General features: G+C 40.9%; 1 protein-coding gene across 1 annotated transcript; it reads left to right on the top strand.

Moving 5' to 3' along the window:
• The first annotated feature begins 2,447 nt into the window (after positions 1 to 2,447).
• Positions 2,448 to 17,990, top strand: LOC100485955 (uncharacterized transmembrane protein DDB_G0289901). Its single transcript, XM_002942428.5, has 10 exons — positions 2,448 to 3,466; positions 3,802 to 3,896; positions 3,999 to 4,064; positions 4,566 to 4,613; positions 5,333 to 5,383; positions 12,097 to 12,162; positions 13,698 to 13,745; positions 14,511 to 14,543; positions 15,295 to 16,088; positions 17,839 to 17,990. Exons 1-9 carry the CDS (start codon positions 3,421 to 3,423, stop codon positions 16,081 to 16,083), a joined length of 1,242 nt encoding a protein of 413 aa, XP_002942474.2. The 5' UTR covers positions 2,448 to 3,420; the 3' UTR covers positions 16,084 to 16,088; positions 17,839 to 17,990.
• The last annotated feature ends 4,071 nt before the right edge of the window (positions 17,991 to 22,061 follow it).

Here is a 22,061-nt window from a genome sequence, read left to right as displayed (position 1 = left end):
AATGAAATCAGTGGTCAGAGCCCTTGACCCACCAATGTCACAGAAAAAAACAACCTTTTTTGGGGCACTAAACATGCAATAAAGAACAATGCAAAGAAAACACAATAAAATCAGTAAAATCCAATAAAATCACCTAAACCAACAGAAAATCTACCAACGACACTGCAGAACCAACCTTTTTTGGGGCACTAGACACGCAATAAAGAACAATGCAAATGTAATAAAATCAAAAATCACGAAAATGCAATAAAACCACTAAAAGCAATGAAAGAAAAATAATTGCAATGAAATTGGTGGTCAGAGCCCTGAATCCACTAACGTCACTGCAAATTCAGCACCCAATAGCAATAGAAAAGTTAAAATGCAATAAAATAATTAAAAAACAGAAATCAATTATGAAAACGCCAAAAAAACACAAAAATGCAACCAAATAAATCAAATAATTATAGAACAAGATCAGAAATAAAGTTTTAGTTAAAAAAAGACTGCCAAAGAAAGCAAAGAAAGAAAGAAAAGAAATAAAGGAAAAAAAAAAAAAGTATAAGTGTGTGTGTAAGTGTATGTGTGTGCTTGGCAAAGTTGTATATAAGTGTGTATGTGTGCAAAAGTGTAATAATGAGAAAGATAGAAGATGAAATGGAAAAAAAAAATTTAGACAGTTTAGATAGAAATAAGCAAAATAAACAGTGTGTAGAGTTGTAGTTCAGCTCACCCATGGCAGGCAGGAGATCAGGGGTGACCAATCCAGCACAAAGGCATCAGGGGGGCTCCAGCAGTCACATGTGCGCAGCAGGAGTGAGGAGGCGACGGTAGGGGGGGCGCTATTTAAAGGGACAGCAGTGGACCCGTCATCAATGCGTGCCCACTGCTGTCATTGGCTGGAGGATCCGATCGGCGCGGCTGGGGGACCGGATCGGTGAGTATGTGGCCATTTGCTCGTTGCCTAGGGGGATGTGAGGGGTTTACAAGCGCTGCACTGCTTTAAAAGCGAGCGCAGCGCTTGTAAACCCGAAAGTGCTGCAGGACGTAGATTCTACATCCCGTGGCACTTAGGTACTTTGCTACCCAGGACGTAGAATCTACGTCCTGTGGCACTTAAAGGGTTAAATATACCATAAAACCAATAGGATTGTTTTGCCCCCAATAAGGATTAATTATATCTTAGATTGGAATATCACAGGAAAAGAGGAGAGCACCTTCACGCAGATGAACTGCTTCAGCCTTTAATCAAACCACAGCTGGGGTTTGAATAAAGGCTGAAGCAGTTCATCTGCGTGAAGGTGCTCTCCTCTTTTCCTGGGATATTCCAAAAAGCCAAGCGGTTGGCTATTGGGGATTGACGCATCGTGCCGTGTGAGCAGTAAGGCTGAGCGTTTATATATTCAATTTTCTATATCTTAGATTGGATCAAGTACAGGAATGGGATCTATTATCCGGAACCGTGTTATCCAGAAAGCTCTAAATTACAGAATGCCTGTCTCCCATAGATTCTATTTTAATCAAATAATTTAGATTTTTAAAAATGATTTCCTATTTCTCTGTAATAATAAAACAGAACCCTGTACTTGATCCCAACTAAGATATAATTACCCCTAATTGGGGCAGAACAGTCCTATTGGGTTTATTTAATGGTTAAATGATTCCCTTTTCTCTGTAATAATAAAACAGAACCTGTACTTGATCCCAAAAAAGACAAAACAATCCTATTGGGTTTAATTAATGTTTTATTGATTTTTTAATAGACTTAAATTACAGAAAAAACCCTTATCCGGAATCCCTCTGGTACTGAACATTCTGGATAATGGGTCCTATACCAGTACATGGAACTGTTTTATTATTACAGAGAAAAAGGGAATCATATTTCAAAATTTGAATTTTGAAAAAATAAATTTTTTTTACTCCCATAACAGTATTTCTGTAATTTAATAGGAAAACCTAAGTTAAGGTGGATTTTCATCAATTATTAACATGATTGACTTGACATATATGTTTCAACTTCAACTATGGGGCTGATTTACTAACCCACGAATCCGACCCGAATTGGAAAAGTTCCGACTTGAAAACGAACATTTTGCGACTTTTTCGTATGTTTTGCGATTTTTTCGGATTCTTTACGAATTTTTAGTTACCAATACGATTTTTGCGTAAAAAACGCGAGTTTTTCGTATCCATTACGAAAGTTGCGTAAAAAGTTGCGCATTTTTCGTAGCGTTAAAACTTACGCGAAAAGTTGCGCATTTTTCGTAGCGTTAAAACTTAACGCTACGAAAAATGCTCAACTTTTCGCGTAAGTTTTAACGCTACGAAAAATGCGCAACTTTTTACGCAACTTTCGTAATGGATAGGAAAACTCGCGTTTTTACGCAAAAATCGTATTGGTAACGAAAAATTCTTAAAGAATCCGAAAAAATCGCAAAACATACGAGAAAATCGCAAAATACCGATCATTACGAAAAAAACGCAATCGGACTCCATTCGACCCGTTCGTGGGTAAGTAAATCAGCCCCTATGTGTTACTGCATAGTCTCTTAATCACTCATTTCCTATATGGCTGGGCAAAGATGCCAGGATGCATTAGTTGCAGCCATGCCCAGACTGGGATACAAAATAGTACCTGGCATTTTAATTACACAGAGGCCCAAACAGCCCCCCACCAGCCCAATAAATAGTGACTGTCTATGGCATCTTACAGCAGCCCCTCAGGCATTTGCCAGAAACCACAGATTGCCAGTCTGGGCCTCATTGCAGCCTTTCCTTTTGCTAGCTGTAGTGCCTGGTTTGTTGAAAAGAGCTTTCTTGTATGGTAGCTAAGAAAGTGGTCAGGCCTGGAGTTTTGTTATGACTGTCAGTGACATGCAGTCTAGCATAATTCTATTCATTATGTTTGCCCCCACCTACCCACCAAAACTAATCAGTTTTCCCCCATTGGGAGAAAATTGTCATATGCCCTTATCTCAGAGGGCGTTTTTTGTCAAGGTAAATTGACATTTACTGTTCTGGCTTAATAAATAAAATGATTAAAACCATTCCTTGTTGCTGTAGATATTTCAATCATTTAATTTTCTGCTTAATATGCTTAGACCTTCTGGTTTCATATGACCTGTACTAATCTAGTATTTGATCATACAAATCATATTTAATGTGTTCCGCTTACTGGAATTAAACTTTAGAGAAAATACTACTGGTTTTTCCTTTCTATGACAAATAGTGATGCTGAATATGAATTTTGCTGTTCCTTAACATGACAAATAGAGATCTTAAAAAGCTTATTTCTTCCATAGTTCTAATATTTCACTGTTTGTTTGGTATAAGTTTCTGCGAAGACCCTACTGTATATAAACTGAGGAACTATCCGACGGTTCTATGCAGTTGCCTGCAAGGAATACTTGAGAGTGCAGACTTGATTCTGGGCTTGGCAACATGATTGCAGTTTTCCTCCTACTGGCGGCTGTGAGCAGCTACTTCAGTAAGTCGCCAAAGTACTTATTCTTAAACTGTTGAGAACAGTTTATCTATATATATATAGTATCTCTATATAACCTGTTAATTGGTCAATCTATTAATGAATGTATGGATGTATCTATTTATGCTTTATAGACTGTATTCTACATTGCCTAAGCATAATGGCATAATACTGTTGCCTAGATTCAATCTGTAAAGGGTTTGTATGTTCTCCTCAAACTTGCATGGGTTTCCACTGGGTACTATGGTTTCCTTCTCCTCTCTAAGAGCATAGAGGCAGGTTAATTGCTCCTGATAAACTAACAAATCCATGCCTTTAACCTTATGCTCACTTTTCAGCTCCTGCCACATCTCAGTGCTTAAAGCAGTGTGTAGATAACTGCTCACAGACTCCTTTTATGACTGGCTACCCTGTTTGCGTGCAAAATGCTTTGGTAAGCCGGATGAATACAATTCTCTTATTTACCCATGGATTATATTTCATTTGCTTCCCTAGTATTAATTACTTTGATTTCTGTACATTTTTAATTTTGTAGGCCACAAATAAAATCGGAACCATTAGCGTTGTAGCACGGGTAATGTGTGCCTTTGACAGAACCAAGGTATGAAAAGTTATTCTCTTCTTTCATAGCAGCATTGCAGTCGCTTTGTTCAAGTGATAATATATTACAATGTCTGTGTCTAACTTTCAGTAACTCTGTATCCTTACCTTTCTGTGCTAACCTGCCTATTAGTTTCTCAGGAAGTTACGTGGGGTTTTCATCGCATTTCTGCAGCAGTGGACTACATGTCCCACAATGCACTGGGGAAGGGCAATAGGGGCAGCTATATTATGCAGGGAGCTTTTGTTTGTCAGTCTTTGTACAAAACATACTATACTTATAGAGGTGCAGGATTTATTAAACCCAGGGAACTCTTGTTGGCACCACTCTAACCGGTGTGCTCACAGGTGGGCATGTCAGATAAAGCCTGCTAGTCCAATAATGCTATATAACTTCAATGAAACCAACTGAGGCAGTTGGAACAGAAGGACTTCTAATATTACAGCTGCCACCATACTTGGGTCAAGGTGCATATCATACTAATGCATTATTTCTGTCTAGGATACAAGTAACAAAGTGGAACTCGTAATGTCAGTCAATGCATTTTTGGTAAGTAATAAAATGTAGTATTTTATAAAAATGCCTAAAACACTTCAGTACGTTTTAACTAGTTTTTGCTAAACAAATCTGAATTTGAATATTGAAATTGAATATGTTTTCATGACCATTTGGTAAATGTTTTATTGGAGTCTATGCAGATGTTCCAATGATCAAAAACTTTAAGACGATTAAGCTTCAATAGCCAATGCCCATATATTTTACAATACATTTATAGAATAATAAAGTAGAATAAAAATATTTCTTCCCTTAATTAATTGTAGCATTTAGACCAGATGTGAGAGCTTATAGAATGGCAACCTCTGCTGGATGACATATCCCCCTATAATGAAAATATTATCCTCTTGTACTCTGCAATAAATAATTATAGCTGGGATGGCCAGCCCACTACCCTTCAGCTGTTAGTGAATACCAACCCTCCAGTCCTACCTGTGAAAAGTAGTTGAACAATAAATGGTGTGCTGGAGATCCTTGGTATATCATGGGCCTCACCTGTTTTCAGCATTATTCTTCTATTTCTCTGGATTAAGGATTTTCCTATGCTACTTCTGTTGGTGTGGAGCCACCTTTGGGCAGGGTATAGTTAGAATCAACCTGAAGCACACCTGAAGTCAGTTTTAATACACCTAGCTTAAGTGCATGTGGTTTCTGCATTCTATCATATAACTTCAATATATTCATTGTGAAATATTTCTTTTTTCCTATGTCAGAACGTAACTGGCTGCCCACGCTCACTCATCTTGGGACCAAGAGGGACTATGGTATCTATTCTTCCTTATGTAATATTTATATTAGTGCAACACCGCAATTCTGTCAAATGTTGTTTTTTATCAGTTTTTGTTTGCCAATAGTGAATAAAATTATTTCAATTAATCCTATAGATCAAGCACTGTGCACCTGATATACAAACATAGGTACAGGCAATGGCCAATAGTAACCAATCAGCAAGTAGTGTTGAACAGTCTACTACACATTACAGAATGGAAATCAAGACCCGATTCAATGCAAATAATGGGCACTGCCCCTGTACAATTTATACATTAGTAGAAGAGTAGTAGCTGAGCTTAGTAGATGAGCCCATTCTTTTATATATATGGTCTTGATAAAGATGCAGACCGAAACGTTGGCCTGATCTGTAATGTATTAACTATTTAATAAAAGTTATATTTTAAATGATTCCCAGTATGCACCAATATACACATGATTATCTATTTCTTCTTCGTCCCTTCCATGTCAGTACGCACGGGCAGTATTTCCCCCAGAGCTAGGAGGTAGGACCTATATACCAAAGCCAATCAAAATTAGCCCTTACCTATAAGACCATGTGACTTCCTCCTCACCACTGTTATTTTTTGTCCTACTGAACAGGAGGTAGGATTTCCCTCCTCACCATTTTGTGATTTCACAGTTTGATTTTTCTTTTGTTTTTGTCATTTTATTTATTTATTTTATTTTTTACCTCTGTGTATACATAGAAGGATGATTCCCAGGTAATGGAGAAGATTTTACCTGATGCCCCAATAAGTAAAGTAATCAAACTTTCACCTATTGGGAAGAAATGCAGGTGTGGGCATACCCATGGTCCTAGCCTTGTGCTAAAATAGCCCCCTGCTCTATTCCCATGTATGCACAGTATGTGAGCAGCTGCTCAGTGGGAAAGTATACAGGCGTGGGTATTTCCACATTCCTGCCTGTGATCAATTGAGTCTCCTTTTTCCTATGGTGTTTTGAGCCTTTGAAGACATTTCGGACTAAAGGGCCATGGGTATGGATATGGGCTAGTGATAACTAAGCCTGAATCTGGTGAGTATGAATCTTCAGTCTCCACTGTGTGTTTGAAATGCTCAGTGCACTGAGAGGCCTGCATACTAATGAGCTAATTATGTCCCTCAGCTGAAGGCTGTCTGGGTTCTTGTGGGAGTTGCCATGCTGCTGACTACTCACTGCTACCTGGTAAGGTGTAAGTGCTCCTTTAGGGCACTTTGCTATTGATATCTTTAGTGTTTTTACTGTAAGCCTGAGTCCTCTGTGCAGACACAGCAGGTATGTGTGCAGGTATGGGTGCAGGTATGGGTGCAGGTATGGGTGCAGGTATGGGTGCTCGTATGGGTGCTCATTTACACCAGGTGCTTCCAAGACTGTTCTAGGAGTTGCACTGTTGTAGCAGTATGGTATCTCCTTTTCTTACGGGGAGTCTGCACCTTATAACCAGCCTTTCTCCAGGGTTCTGACTGGAGTTTGCATTTTGCCTACAAGCCAATTTTATCCTGTAAGGTGTTTGTGCAAACTCTGCAGGTATTGGGGCTCATTATTACACTGGGTACATCTAGACTGGCTGGGAGTTGCACTGCTGTAGCAGTATGGTATCTCCTTTTCTCGCAGGGAGTCTGAACCTTATAACCAACCTTTCTCCACGGTTCTGACTGGAGTTTGCATTTTGCCTACAAGCCAATTTTATCCTGTAAGGTGTTTGTATGCTTCTAGGCCTCCTTGCTATTGCTGTTTCATATTGTTAGCCTTTCTATGTGAGTCTACCATGCAGACTCTGCAGGTATAGGAGCTCATTATTACAACAGGTGTGCCCAGACTGGCTGGGAGTTGCACTGCTGTAGCAGTATGGTATCTCCTTTTCTCACAGGGAGTCTGCACCTTTTAACCAGTCTTTCTCCAGGGTTCTGACTGGAGTTTGCCTTTACCTACAAGCCAGTGTTATCTTGTTAGGTGCTTGTATGCTTCTTGGGCTCCTTGTTATTGCTATTTCATATATGTAGAATTCCTTGTGAGTCAAATCTACTGTGCAGACACAGCAGGTATAGCAGCTCTTATTTCATCAGGGGCTTCCTGGTTTAACTGGGGTTTCTGCTGTGGCAGTGTTGTACCTTTTCCTGCTTATTTTATTTCTGCAGGCCCTGGTTGGGTCTTTGGCTTAAAAGGCAGTTTTTTCCTACCGGGTATGAACAGAGTTGTAGTTCAACAACTCCTTTTTCTTTCTGGTGTGTTTACAGGTATATTTCTGTCTGCTAGCATGATAGGAGCCAACATTAGTAAATGTTTGATTGCTCTGTGACTGTCATTTTGCATGACTGCCGGCTTGTGCTATGACCTTTGCTTACGTGCCTGTTGGTCGTTGTCCTGGTTATGGCCTTTGGTCAGCGTGACCGCTGTTCTTGGTCCCTGTTAGCCAGTTTTTTGCTATGTCTCTGGCTTGCATGACTGATGTTCCTTGTTTTGGGCTTTGCCTTGTGTACCTATTGACCCTGGCCGTGATTATGGTTTTTGGTTTGCTTGGCCGTTGGTTCTGTCTATGGCCTTTGCCTCACTTGGCTGCAGTTCCTGCTTATGGCCTCCGGCTCATCTGTCTACTGCCTCTGACCCCCGGCATCAGACTTTCTGCTATAGCCTTGACTTGCTTGGCTGCTGGTCCTTTTCATGGACTTTGCCTTGTGTGTCTGTTGGCCCTGATTATGGTCTTTGGCTTGCTTGGCTGTTGGTTCTGTCTCTGGCCTTTGCCTAACTTGGCTGCAGTTTCTGCTTATGGCCTCGAGCTCATCTGTCTACTGCCTCTGACCCCTGGCATCAGACTTTCTGCTATAGCCTTGGCTTGCTTGGCTGCCGGTCCTTGTCATGGACTTTGCCTTGTGTGCCTGTTGGCCCAGATTACGGTCTTTGGCTTGCTTGGCTGTTGGGTCTGTTTATGGCTTTTGTTGCCCTTGGCTGTGGTTCCGGGTTATGGCCTTTGGCTTGCTTTGCTACTGCCTCTCACCCCTGGCAGCAGAATTTTTGCTATAGGCTTGCCTGCTGGTCCTTGTTTTGGACTCTGGCTTGCTTGCCTGCTGGTCCTTGTTGGCTTGAGTGGCCACTGGTCCTTGGTTTGGCAGTTTTCTTTGCTTGGTCGCTGGCCCTGGTTCTGGCCTTGACTCACTTGGCTGCTTCTTCCATTCTGGCTTTTAGCTCACTTGGCCGCTGGTTCTGTCTTCTGGTTTGCTTGGCCGTTTTTCCCAGTTCTGTCCTTTGGCTTGCTCGGCAGTGGGATCTGATTTTGGCCTTTGGCTTGCTTGCCCATTGGTTCCAGTTTTGACCTTTGGCTCGCTTGGACATTAGTTTAGTCTTTGACTTGCTTGTCCATTGGTTCAGACCTTTGGCTCTGGTTTCAGCCTTTTGGCTCTGTTTTGGGCCTTAGTTTGCTTGGCCATTGACTCCGGTTTTGGCCATCGGCTCCAGTTTTGACCTTTTGGCTCACTTACCCATTGGTTTTGGCCTTTGGCTGGTGTGACCGTTGGCCCGGTTCTGGTCTTTGGCTTGCTTGGCCATTGGCTCTGATTCTGGCCTTTGGCTTGCTTGGCTCTGATTCTGGCCTTTGGCTTGCTTGGCTCTGATTCTGGCCTTTGGCTTGCTTGGCTCTGGTTCTGGCCTTTGGCTTGCTTGGCAGCTTGGCTCTGGTTCTGGCCTTTGGCTTGCTTGGCAGCTTGGTTCTGGCCTTTGGCTTGCTTGGCAGCTTGGCTCTGGTTCTGGCCTTTGGCTTGCTTGGCCACTTGGCTCTGGTTCTGGCCTTTGGCTTGCTTGGCTCTGGCCTTTGGCTTGCTTGGCCTTTGGCTCTGGTTCTGGCCTTTGGCCTCAGGTTTTGACCTTTGGCTTGATTGGCCTTTTGGCTCTGTTTTTGGCCTTCAGCTTGCTTGGCCATTGGCTCAGGTTTTGGCCATTGGCTCCAGTTTTGACTTTTTGGCTTGCTTGCCCATTGGTTTTGGCCTTTGGCTTGCTTGGCTGTTGGCTCTGTTTCTGGCCTTTGGCTTGCTTGGCCGTTGGCTCTAGTTCTGGCCTTTGGCTTGCTTGGCGTTTGACCAGTTTTGGCCTTTGGTCCTGGTTTGTGGCTCATTTGACCCCGGTTTTAGCCTTGGTTTGCTTGCCAACTTGCCCTGTTTTCTGTCCTTTGGCTCCCAGGGAGACTGGCCCTGGTTAGGAGCTTAGGCTCATAGGATGCTGGCAATTGTTTGAGGCTGCCAGTTTTGGTGTGCTCCTTGGCGCAGGTGGCTGCTGGCCTTGGCTTAGTCCTTGGCGTATATGGTTGCCAGTCATGCTGTGGTCCTTGGTGCAGGCATGTGGTTGGCTGCCTTTTGATATGGTCTTTGGTTCATGTCATGGTGTGCCTTGGCGCTTGTGGCTGTCTACCTTAGCTGCTTTCTTGGCATGTGTGGGTGCTTGTTTTTCACCTTGCATTCCACTCCTTACTAGCAGTGGCTAGTTTGGGGAGCAGTTTCTTTGCAGTTACAGTATCTGAACAGTCCATCAGTGGTTGCAGAGTCATGTATTGCAAGCACAGCGCTAGTTTTTTGCTATTGCTTGTGTGTTAGCTATCTTTCACCCTGGGCTCTCGCATGCAGGGATGGCGGCTTGCGTGTTCTCCAGTGCTTTGCTTGACATGTCCACCACTGCTTCCTGGCAGGGTGTTGGTTTGTCCGCTGGTTGTTTAGCATGCATAGTATATGGCGCTTCTGACTTTCATGCAGGGTGGCTAGATGGTACATTGAGTATGGGCTGGCTGTGCACCAGTCGTTCCATGCATTCCAGTCATGTTTTACTGGTTAGCTGATCTTCCATCTGCAGGTCGTGTACAGTTCCTAAACCCCCTAACATTGCTGGTTAGGTAGCCTCTCAAGGTTGGTAGCTACAGTGAGTGGTAGGAAGTTGGGTTTCAGCCTGTCATGCTCTGTTACAGGCTGGAGTCCCTAGCTTGTTTGTGCCATAGGGGGGCTTGATGGCTAGTGTGCCCTTTCACTGTTCGTTGCTTCAGATCTGTGCTTGGATTATCTTTGGCTGATCTCTGGGGGTTGTTGAGTTTGACGGCTGTCAACACCAATTTAAGCTGATACCGGTGTGCTTTGGAGCTAGAGGCTTGTGTGTCACAATTATTTTTCTAGGGCCCCAGGTTAGTGCTAAGGATTGGGGGCATAGAGACAGCTCTAGTGGATAATGCATCAGAGTTGTGGTTAACTGGTCGGTTGCTGCGGGGCTGGTAACACCAGTGAACTGCTCAGTGTCAGTTATGATTGTGACCATTTTCTTCTTGTTGGCAGAGGATCCTCCCGAGCCGGGCTTGGATGTTTATGGCAACCGTAGTGTGGAAATCCCTCTGGTCCCTGAGAGGATTCTTGTAGCCGGGAATGGTCCGTTTTTTCTTGTGATGCTTGATTTGTTTTTAGCATCTGTTGATATTATTGTTCCCACCCCTTATATTTTAGGGGCATGGCTTGGTAGATCCCATGCGTACTGACATGGAAGGGACGAAGAAGAAAATGAGAATTTCACTTACCTCTTATCGTAAATTCCATTTCTTCTAGTCCCGACATGTCAGTACGGGGTTTCCCATCCCAATTATTTGCTTCTTGTATTGCTTGGCAAATGTATAACAGTGGTGAGGAGGAAGTCACATGGTCTTATAGGTAAGGGCTAATTTTGATTGGCTTTGGTATATAGGTCCTACCTCCTAGCTGTGGGGGCAATACTGCCCGTGCGTACTGACATGTCGGGACTAGAAGAAATGGAATTTACGATAAGAGGTAAGTGAAATTCTCATTTTTTCAATGCACAATTGGTAGCACCCGGGTCCATTGACTACGCTTAGGAGTGCTGAATCTAGACATTATATATATATTAGGTACATCCTAAACGGTTTCTGGGCCGCTACACACAGCAATATTATTAATTGCTAACAATGTATGAATAATCGTATAAACGTGAAACTTTAGAAATACTGGATAAAATATTTATGTGAAACACATGTAGCCTATTAATAGTACCCCTGGTCCGTAGAGAGAGAACGAGTTTTAATAGATTAAGCGACAAAAGAATTATGACACATGGAGAATTGTTCTAAAATCCTTTATTACACCTAGTTTATAATGTGAAGTGGTTTTCATTCATTTTTCATTTGGTTTTCTTTCATTTTATTCATTTTTTCTACACTGTAATCGAAACGTCATGTATACACGTCACTACCTGGTTTCCCGCCACACTGTGTATTTAAGTCTTGTTTGTTTGCTTACGTGTAACTTTGAGAAAGGCTACTGTTAATATTAATTTAATATTTTTTCACCATAAGTCCTGTGCGATGCGATCCATTTTTGTTCTACTATGTGTGTATGTATGTATGTATATATATATATATATATATATATATATATATATATACACACATAAATATATACACACATAAATATATACACACATAAATGCACACACACATGCGTGTGTTTGTTAAGTTGCTATGCATGAACATTTTTGTATTCTGTAGATAATAGATAGATAGATAAATAGCTATATGATTCTGTAGATGATAGATAGATACCGATAGATGATAGATAGATGATAGATAGATGGATGGATGGATAGATACATTCTGTTATTGCACTGTGCAATTATGCTTATAATAACATTTTCCAAAAAAATTATTCTAATGTTTTTGTTTTTAATCATTTAGGATGATCTAATCTTGGACATAAATGGTTTGCTACAAAACGTTCTCAGAATATCAGTCAATGTTTTGGTAAGATAACTATATTAGTCTTGGGTGGGTTTGATCTGTATAGATTCTATACAACAAATTATAATTACAAAGAAAATAATGCTGAAATGCTTGTTCAGTCAGAGATATCAAGGTTTTGATGAATTTTTGAATCTACATATATATTTCAATCAGCATGTCTTTTGCATATTCTCAGTAGGTGAGTGACAGTTATAATTAGTGGCTTTAGGAAGTTCAGTTTTATTAACTTAACCAAGTTTTTTTTCATTCTATATACAAAAGATACAGATTTTGGTATGAAATCTTCTCCCAGGGTAATAAAAAAGCCTGCATAAAATATTTCTTCTCTGCAGACATGATATTATAAAAGGCAAAGTAATGGCAAAAGCTTAAAGGAAACTATACCCCACATAATGTAGGTCTATATATTGCATAAACCAGCTCATATGTAAAACCTTGCTTTATCCAAATACTCCATTTTCATAAAAATATACTTTTTTAGTAGTATGTGCTACTGGGAAATCCTAAATAGAAAACTGCCATTTTAAGAATTAAGGGCCGCCCCCTGGGATCATAGGATTCACAGTGCACACAAACAAGCCAAGGCACACATACATGCTTGGCCCCATCAGCCAATTACTGGGCAAAGGTCTTTTGCTCCCACACTACTTCCTGTTACAGTTAGAGCTGCATTATTTCCTTTCAGCTGATCTCTGAGGGAGCAACCATCACTAAATGGTGGATCAAGGGAAAAGATGTAAAAGGGCAACATTTACTGATATATACATTCCAATTTGGCGAGATTCTTTAATAGGTCACTTAACCGAATATAACTATCTGTTGGTTAAGTATTCATTCTGGGGGTATAGTTTTCCTTTAATCTATTTCATCCACTATGTCTCCAAGTCATTAATACTTTTCCGGCTGTCAGCAGCAATATTCTGACACTCAGAAAAGTGTATAATTGATGCATTTATGAAGGCATTTTATTATGTCATCTCATCAGAATTTGTGGGACAGAAAAGAAAAGTTGAATAAATCTGCTCCTTCATTTCTGTTGGAAATTATGACTCTATAGAGTTGCAGTTAATAAGGCATGAAATAATACATATAATATGAATAAAATATGTTTGTGAAGATTCTCATTCATCCAGGTCATTGTCTGTAGTAATAAGTCAAACCAACTGGACTTGCTGTGTTCTTCTTGAAGACGTTTCGCCAGTCATCCAAACGGCTTTCTCAATTCAGAATGACGTGTACAAAGATCTTCCTGGAATAAATACCCTGTAATGTTGCTCCAATCAGCATAATCTGTTTTTCATAAACAGCATGGGGTCAGGGATCTCATAAAGGTAAGGTGATGATGGTATTAGCATGATTGGAGCTTTGAGGTGTTATTAAATCATCCAGGGAATGATGCCAAAACCCAGCAAGTCCAGTTGATTTGACTTATTACTACAGATGTGAATGAAATATAATATTGGATAGATGAAGTAGATGCTCACTGATTACTTTTTTAACCTCTTTAGTCATCATTATTATTATTATCATTTTAGACTCAATTCAATCTTGGAAATCTTGCTATACCACCTTGTGGCTTACTGGTAAGAAACATATCTAAATTTTTTAACATTCATTATACCCACTTTATCATAGCCCTTCTGCACTCATTTGTTTATCTCATCAAGTTTCCTTGGGAGACCCAGTTTCCCATTATACATTTTACTGTAAACAGTAATCCTGTAAATCCCGTTTGATTTGCTTAAATGGCTGCATTATTTTGCTTAGTGCTATAATATGACACATATTATTAAATGTCATCTTGGAGTTTCACCACCTGGATAAAAGTACTTGGCCTTTGGCCTTGTGCCTTTGTCGTGTCATTTAACTCCTTGGTGGTTTATAATATCCAATAAAACACAAGAGCCATATGATGCTTAGTGATGTCATAAGTTTTAATCAGTGATTCCAAGACTAGTATAAAAACACTCTGCCTTTGGCTTTGTGCCTTAATATGGTCATGTTTCAGTGAGTCATGTGACACAAATGACATGACCAAGCACCAATTCTAACTGATGACATCACTAAGCCCCATTTAAAAAGGTTATATTTTACAGGATAATCAGGGCTCTTGTGTATCATAAAGGTGTTAAGCTTCTTTCTATAAAATGTATGATTTAGGAAACGCACCACCTTAGAAGCAGCCTTTAATATGTGACTGACTATAAACCGGTTATTTAGAACAACATAAAGAATGTAATGCAAATTAAAAAAAATAATAAATAATATTTTCATGAGTTTTATTATCTAAAATACAAGCATTTATGATGTTTGTAAATTATTAATGCTCTTTTTTGTTTTAATTTTAGAGCAACCTTCTTATTAAAGTAGATACAATTCTGGTAAGTATGCACTGCACATTGTGCTATTTTACCGTTTATGGCATATTTTGTTAATAATTATTGTTAATAATAGTAATTATATATTTTCATTGCCCAAGGCAGGACTGAGCCATCACCCCCCACCGCTCCTCATTCTCCCTCCCGCTCCTCTCCTCTAACAGCGCTACAATATCCTCCCTTATCCTCCGATATCCGCCACTTATCAGGAATTGTGGACCGGGGAGGTGTGGGAGCTACAGACAGGACAGAAGAGATGGAACTCAGGGTTGGGGCAGAAAAGGTACATGCCTGGCGCCCCCCAGGTTTTGTGCCCTAGGCACGTGCCTCTTCTCCCTACCCTGGTTCCAGTCCTGTATTTAGATACATACAGATAATTACTAGCTACTCAGAGCTATAATTGTATGAATGTTACATTTATATTTATACAGAAATGTAATGATATAGTTACCATTATTCATCTATCCCTCCCGTCTATGCATCACTGATGAGCAACATTACATCATTTCTGTTAACCTTTCTGTAAGTTGCCTGAGGTAGTACCTGACATTCACAGCTACCATAGGTCATTTAAGCAAGAATAAAAATGAAAAGAAATATTTCATTTTTTTTTGCAAGATGTGCTCACATACCCTGTTCAACACTACACACTTTCAAAAGAAACTGATTTTTTTTTAAAAAAATGTGCAGGTCATAGTCACCATTTAACTTGTAAACTCTAATCTATATATTTTTTTTTTTGCGTTTTATTTAGAACATTGTTGCCGACCTTCCAGTCTCTCAGATAACTAAAATCATTGGTGGGGGACCAGCTGGTGCCTTGGCAATTTTGCCTGCAGGTTTATTGGACACATTGTCGCATTCTGTTGGGAATCTGGTATCAAATGTGGGAAATATAATTGCAGGACTTTTAAACCAGGTAGGATCAGTAGTATCAGGAGTGCCATCAATAGTTAGTGGAGCAGGAGGAAGCCAGGTATGGCAAACAGGATCTGCTGGAGGAACCCAGGGATGGCAAACAGGATCTGCTGGAGGAAACCTGCCATGGCCAGCAGGATCTGCAGGAGGAAACCTGGCATGGCCAGCAGGATCTGCTGGAGGAAACCTGGCATGGCCAGCAGGATCTGCTGGAGGAAACCTGCCATGGCCAGCAGGATCTGCAGGAGGAAACCTGGCATGGCCAGTAGGATCTGCAGGAGGAAACCTGGCATGGCCAGTAGGATCTGCAGGAGGAAACCTGGCATGGCCAGTAGGATCTGCAGGAGGAAACCTGGCATGGCCAGCAGGAGGGCCAGGAACTGCATATGCAGTATCCCCTTTTGACGGAAATACATATAGCAACTATCAAAATGTTTATGGCACTGGAAATTCAGGATCTAGTGCTGGAACAGGCACATGGGTTTCTTGGGGTAGTGCCAATACAGGTAATGGAATGACGGATCCTTCGATTAATGCTGCAGCAACTGGACAAAATATTAATGCAGGCCCCAGTGCCTCTGTATCCTCAACTGGAGGCGTAAACCTTCTATTCAAGAAAAAATAGTAAAGGTAAATATATATTGCTATAACTAATAACATTGGATTTTAGCATTTTAGTCTACCATACTTTTGATATTTACCGAATTTTAAAAGAGATTTTCTGGCCAAAACATCTATTTTTAAAACGAAAAAACCAAAACCCAGATAAATCACAAATCTTTATTTATAATAGAAAAGCCAAAAAAAAACCAAGAACCAGATTGTGGATTTTTGTTTGTTTGCTTTTTTGTTACATTAGTGTTAATTGTGGGTTCTGCTGGATAAAAGGGATTGGTTTTAGATTTACAACTCATTTCCTTTGTTCAAAATAACACAGAAAATGCATTGCATTTAAATGAACATAATGCTGCTTTTTTATGACTAGAAATGACATGAAATTATTTTATTTTTTCTGAACTAACTGCACCCGCCTAAAGGTTCAATATCTCTATAGTAATGATCCAGTTATTCACAATTGTTGCAGGAGCTCCCCATATAGGATTTTGTCAGGAGTGTCAGTGGCACTGCACATGCTCAGTGTTCTCTGCTACAGGTGACCAGTAAATGCTAATTGCTGAATGGTTACAGGGCAAACTTAGTGCCTTTTATTATATAACCCCATACATTTTTGAGGTAAAAGTCACAAGCAGTTTCCAAAATTTGCGGCGAATTTTGCGACGTGCTTTGCCATTGGCAGATTGTTTAGCGGAACGGACGAAAAAATTTGCCGCGCATCAAAAAATTGTCGCAAGAATAGTCGTAGGCATAAAAAGAATAGTCATGCGTCAAAAGAATAGTCGCATGACATTTTCGCCATTTCGCACTCTTCTCTAAAGAAGCACCCGTCCAAGTTACCTTTCCTCTGAGATCCATGCCTCCATAACTTCACTTTTACAGGCATCCCCTTTATCTATTGAAGTTTGAGGTGTAGAAATCTGTGAAAAACTTCTGTACAGTGCCTGTGTTCACACAGGGTGGTGCATGGAATGCCAGGGAAAATGAAAAAATATAGTGCCGTTGCATTCAAATAAAAAGTGCCCTTGGTTGGTGCATTTTTGGAAGAAGAGGAGCACTATACCATTGTAAGATGTAACCATGTTTGAGTTAAGAAGGAAAGTAGCCTAGGATACCCCCCCCCCCCCAGAGATTTACTCTTCTGTTCTCCTTTAATATGTATTACAAGCAGCCTGCAAGTTCAAATGTATCCCTATAGACTGCAGGCTTGCAAATGGAATAAAAGGTATTGCAAATAGGGAGTGCTTTGACTGGTCTAATTGTAATAAGCCACTGCCCTAATGCAAAGTTGCATTATTTTTCATTCAAGCATTTGTGAAGGCATACATACTTCTGCAGCCAAGAGTTTGCAGAATAAAGAAAATAAAGAACAAATAAAGTCCATACACTCACGGTTCCCCTTTGTAAACTCAGTCTGTTATCCGTTGGTGCAAATTCTCCAAATGGACCTGGCTCCAAAGTGCATATAGCTGTAGACAGAAGAAAAGGAAATGCACACACAACTATTTTTGCTGGTGTAAAAAATACCTCCAAAACGGTTTATTGCGGATTGCACATACAGACCAAATGTTTCAAGGGCTTCACACCCTCTTCATCAGTGGAAAAAATGCACACAGAGTTTTTAATTGCCTAAGGAGAATTGTCTGCCATCATCCTATGTTAAGCTTATTGTTATGGGATGTGTTTATATTATATTATGTTTTTTTTATACAACTAAAGTTCCTTCTGCCTACTGTAGTTAAAACTGATGTTTTCTGTTTTGCAGGAAAAGAAAATTTCATTCCAGATCAGCAAAAGATGAATGTAATGCAACCAACTAAAATCAATGATTTATTTTGGGTAGCTCTAAGATATGTACTTTAGTTTATGATTCCAAAATCACTATAGCACTAGAAAATAAATGGCATTTCACTTATATCTAGTTTGTCTTTTTTTGCTATGTTACTATATTGTACATGTGATCCGGACTGGCCCACCAGGATACCAGGAAAACTCCCGGTTGGCCCAGGTGTCAGTAGGCCATCTTGCTTCTAACTATTTGGCCAATTGCATGGTCGTTCCCTATTTCTGTATGGGGAAAAAGAGATGGAAGGATAGAGAACAGAGACTTGGACAATAAAAAGGTTGAGGGAGTAGAGGAGGAATAAGTTTAGAAAGTGGTCCAAAGTTTTCTGGTGGGCCCCTGGCATCTCAGTCCGACCCTGTACCATCTGATACTGATCCTCAAAAAGATCTTGTTATTCCAGAGTGTTAAAGAGCTTTTAGGAATGATTGATTAACTTGCAAAGCCAGAAATGTAAAAATAGGCCCCTACTTCGAGGCCACTGGGAGCAGCATCAAAGTAGGAGGTGAGCAACATGTTCCTCACGAGCCACTGGATGGTTATCACTGCATTAGGTCATTGCTAAAGCCCCGAACAATAAACCTATTTCATGAAGAGTTAAATATTGACACCTGGAAGACAATAAACTATATAATGATTTATGTTATAGTGCGTTCTACCTGCATTATGGTTGAATACACTTACATATGTTCCCAGAATACTAGCTATAGCAGACTGGCTCTTTTATGTTTGTTGAGTGGTGAAAAAAGCTACTTTAACTGAACTCCTAGGGACAAAGGAACATACAATTTGATAACAGAAAAGAACCAGCTGAGCCATATAGTCTGTCCAATAAAGATGAACTAAAGCTTACCAGAGAAGTAGAGTAGCAATACTGCACATTGTTATAGAGTTCTGTACCAGCCCAAGGCAACCCCAGCCCTTTAGCAGGGAAGATCTATACCTCCAAAGATGCCCCAGTAGCTCCCCATCTTCTTTTCTGCTGATTCCCTGCCCATGCTCTGTGCTGCTGGCACTTACTTGAGCTTAGGGACTGACGCACATTATAATCCACTATTAATAGCCAATCACTCAATGGGCAATATTAACCCCATATACTCAATGGACAATATTAGTACCCAATTACTTAATGGATAATATCTAATATGGTGACCCCCTGTGCACAAATGTAAAAACCCGGATAATTACAGATGTAATTATAGAGATGTTAAACCTTTAGGTTGGTATAGTAATTTCAGTATAAAAATATATGGCATTTCTAGCCATATATATTTTTACGGGGTTTAGTTCTTCTTTAGATGCTAATTCTGTTTTTATTTGAAGCCAATAATATTTATTTAAACCAACTTAATGACTGTTTAAATTCTTTTGCTAAATCTTTCACCACCACCACCACTTCACTTTGGCCCCTGTTCATTTTTTTAGGTTGTGGGACAGTGCAATATCATGCCCTTTTTCTGCAGTGACAATCACCTGAAAGCGTTTCAAGCAGTGCATTCACGGAGAGAAGGGTTGGACTGGGTTGATGGGACACCAGGAAAAAACCTGGTTGGCCCGGCTTTTGTGGGCCCCCACCGAGCCAGTCTCACTTCTCGCTTGTTCTCTGACCCAGATGCTCCTCCCTCATCCCCCGATTGCAGCGAAGTGGCACACAGGGGGCACGGAGGAGGTTTGCGCTTGGGGGGGAGAAAGGCCTGCAAATGGGGTGGGGGGGCAAAAAAAATATGTCTTTAAACAAGGGTTTGTCATCAGTCGCAACTAATCTATTCATCTATAATTCTGGTCTTAATAAATTTTTTCTGCCTGAAAACATTGTTTAAAGTGGGTATTATTGTAAAAATTGGGTTAGTTATTGGCACATAGGCTTTTGGGTACTTTGTTACCTACAAATTTAGTAAAGCTTGGAGGGCAGAGCAAAAACAACCCCATGGTCCTTAATGGCAAGTAAAGTGCTTGCAAGGTCATCGTCACCTGAAAACGAGTGACACTTTAAAATAAAAAATCTAAAATCAAAGCAAAGTAAAAATGACCTGTAAGGCACTTGCGCTTACTCTAGCACAGGGGTGGCCAAAACGTTGATTGCAGTGCACCAGTTGATCCCCTGTGGACTTCTGGTGGACCACGTCAAAGCCTGCAAATGCGGGAGTGGAGCACTTTTATGGGGTATGTGGTGCGTACGTACTCGGGGAGGGGCCAAAAGTCGATCGCTGGGGGAAAAAGTCTGGGCACCCCTGCTCTAGCACTTTCAGGCAGCTGCCACCCGAATTGCTAGACAGCCCAGGGTACAGTCTCACTCTTCTTAGTAAGTTCACTGCTGCATGAGATCTAGCATGCATTCATTTGCGTGTGGCGCTACAGGAGCCCTGTGCCTCCGCTATCTGGAAGAGCAGGTACACTGATAAATGGCGTGCCTCCACCCAGGGTCAGGACAGGTTGAACTGCGGTACCCCTCCCTGGGAAACTTATCTGATTCACAACACACACAGGAAAGGTTGATGGATACCTTTAAATTTGCAGGGATAGATACAGTCTGTCAGCCAGGGGCAACTTTACTCTCATGACATAGCTGGTACTTTCTGAACTGCTGAGGGGAATCCCCCACTTATGTGGCAAGTGCTTCAGAGTCTTGAGAAGAACTCCCTTTTGCTTTCCATGCCCTGAGAAGAGCACGCTTTGTTCTTCAGAGCCCTGTACAGGACCCCCTTTCCTTCCGCACCCTAAAAGAGCGCGCTTTCTGCCACTGGGGGGGTTCCCAATTATTATATAGAGCACTTTGTATACTACCAGCACCTTGCTTGCTTCCTTGTTCCCAGCAGCACCTCCTTCTCTCACTTCCTTCCTGTCAGCTCACACAGAGGGTGGGGACTCCTCCTCCTTGCACAGTAACAACACAGAGGAGAGACAAGTGTACACAGATCCCCTACACAAAGATTTAAATCACTTAGAACATGCTAGAGTAAATTGATTTGGCCATTATGGTGTATTATGAGCAAAAGGTGTCTGTAACAGTTTTTAAATGGACAAAATGGTACCATTGCAAACAAATATAGGAGAAGAATAAGGACACAGCAAAATCCAGATATAAAAAAGCAGGGAATATCAGTACTGATTTCCTGTTGGCAGGTACATGTGGCTTGCAGTTTCTGTAATATTCACACACCTATTCAGCATTATGGGGCATCAGACATGGGCTATGAATGGCAACTTAAAATGCTCTTGGCAAAATATGTACATGAAGTCTGTATACCAGATTGGCTTCCAATGTACAGGTATGTGCTCCCGTTCAACAAGCAGCATCAGTTACTAGATAGTTCAAATGTTTTCCAACAACCCCAAAACTTAACTTCTTAACAGCAACCTGAGTCAGATTGAGCATGTGTAATGCCACTGGCACACAAACCAATGAGATTATTGCTTTTAAACAGGTGACCAGTAAATGGTTCCTGTTGAATTTAGTGCTTTTTATTACATATCCTCCAAAGAATATAAAAGTCACAATACAATACAACTAGTGCAGTTATTGCATCAAAATTTTCAGCCCTGTAGCATCAGCTTCTATGACAGGTCAACCTGAATTTCGGCAGGAAATAATTCACTAGATTTGCATATTTAGAACAATTTTGGTAGCGGAAACAGCACAAGTACAGCTGCTGCCAAACTCACAGGATTTTTAATCTTGTTTCTTCTTAAAATGCTATGTAAAGACCTATCAAGGGTCGGAAGTGGATATATTGATTCTTAACTAAATAGCACCAATAGTAGTACAGGTATTGGATCCCTTATCCGGAAACTCATTACTCAGAAAGTTCCAAATTATGGGAAGGCCATCTCCCATAGACTCCATTGTAATCAAATATATTTTTATGATCAAAAATATTTTAAATATTGTGTGTGCCATATTCTACCTGCCCTATGCTGCCTGTGTGTGCCATATTCTGTCTGCCCTATGCTGCATATGTGTGCCATACTCTGCCTGCCCTATGCTGCCTGTGTGTGTCATACTCTGCCTGCCCTATGCTGCCTATGTGTGCCATACTCTGCCTGCCCTCTGCTGCCTGTGTGTGCCATACGCAGGCAGGGTAGGGAAGACAAGGTATTGCAAACACAGGCAGCATAGGGCAGACAGAGTATGGCACACAGGCAAC

The sequence above is a fragment of the Xenopus tropicalis genome, chromosome 3 (genome assembly GCF_000004195.4).
Source record: "Xenopus tropicalis strain Nigerian chromosome 3, UCB_Xtro_10.0, whole genome shotgun sequence".
NCBI lineage: Eukaryota > Metazoa > Chordata > Amphibia > Anura > Pipidae > Xenopus > Xenopus tropicalis.
The sequence above is the reverse complement of the archived record's forward strand: the minus strand, read 5'-3'. Positions and strand labels throughout refer to the sequence as shown.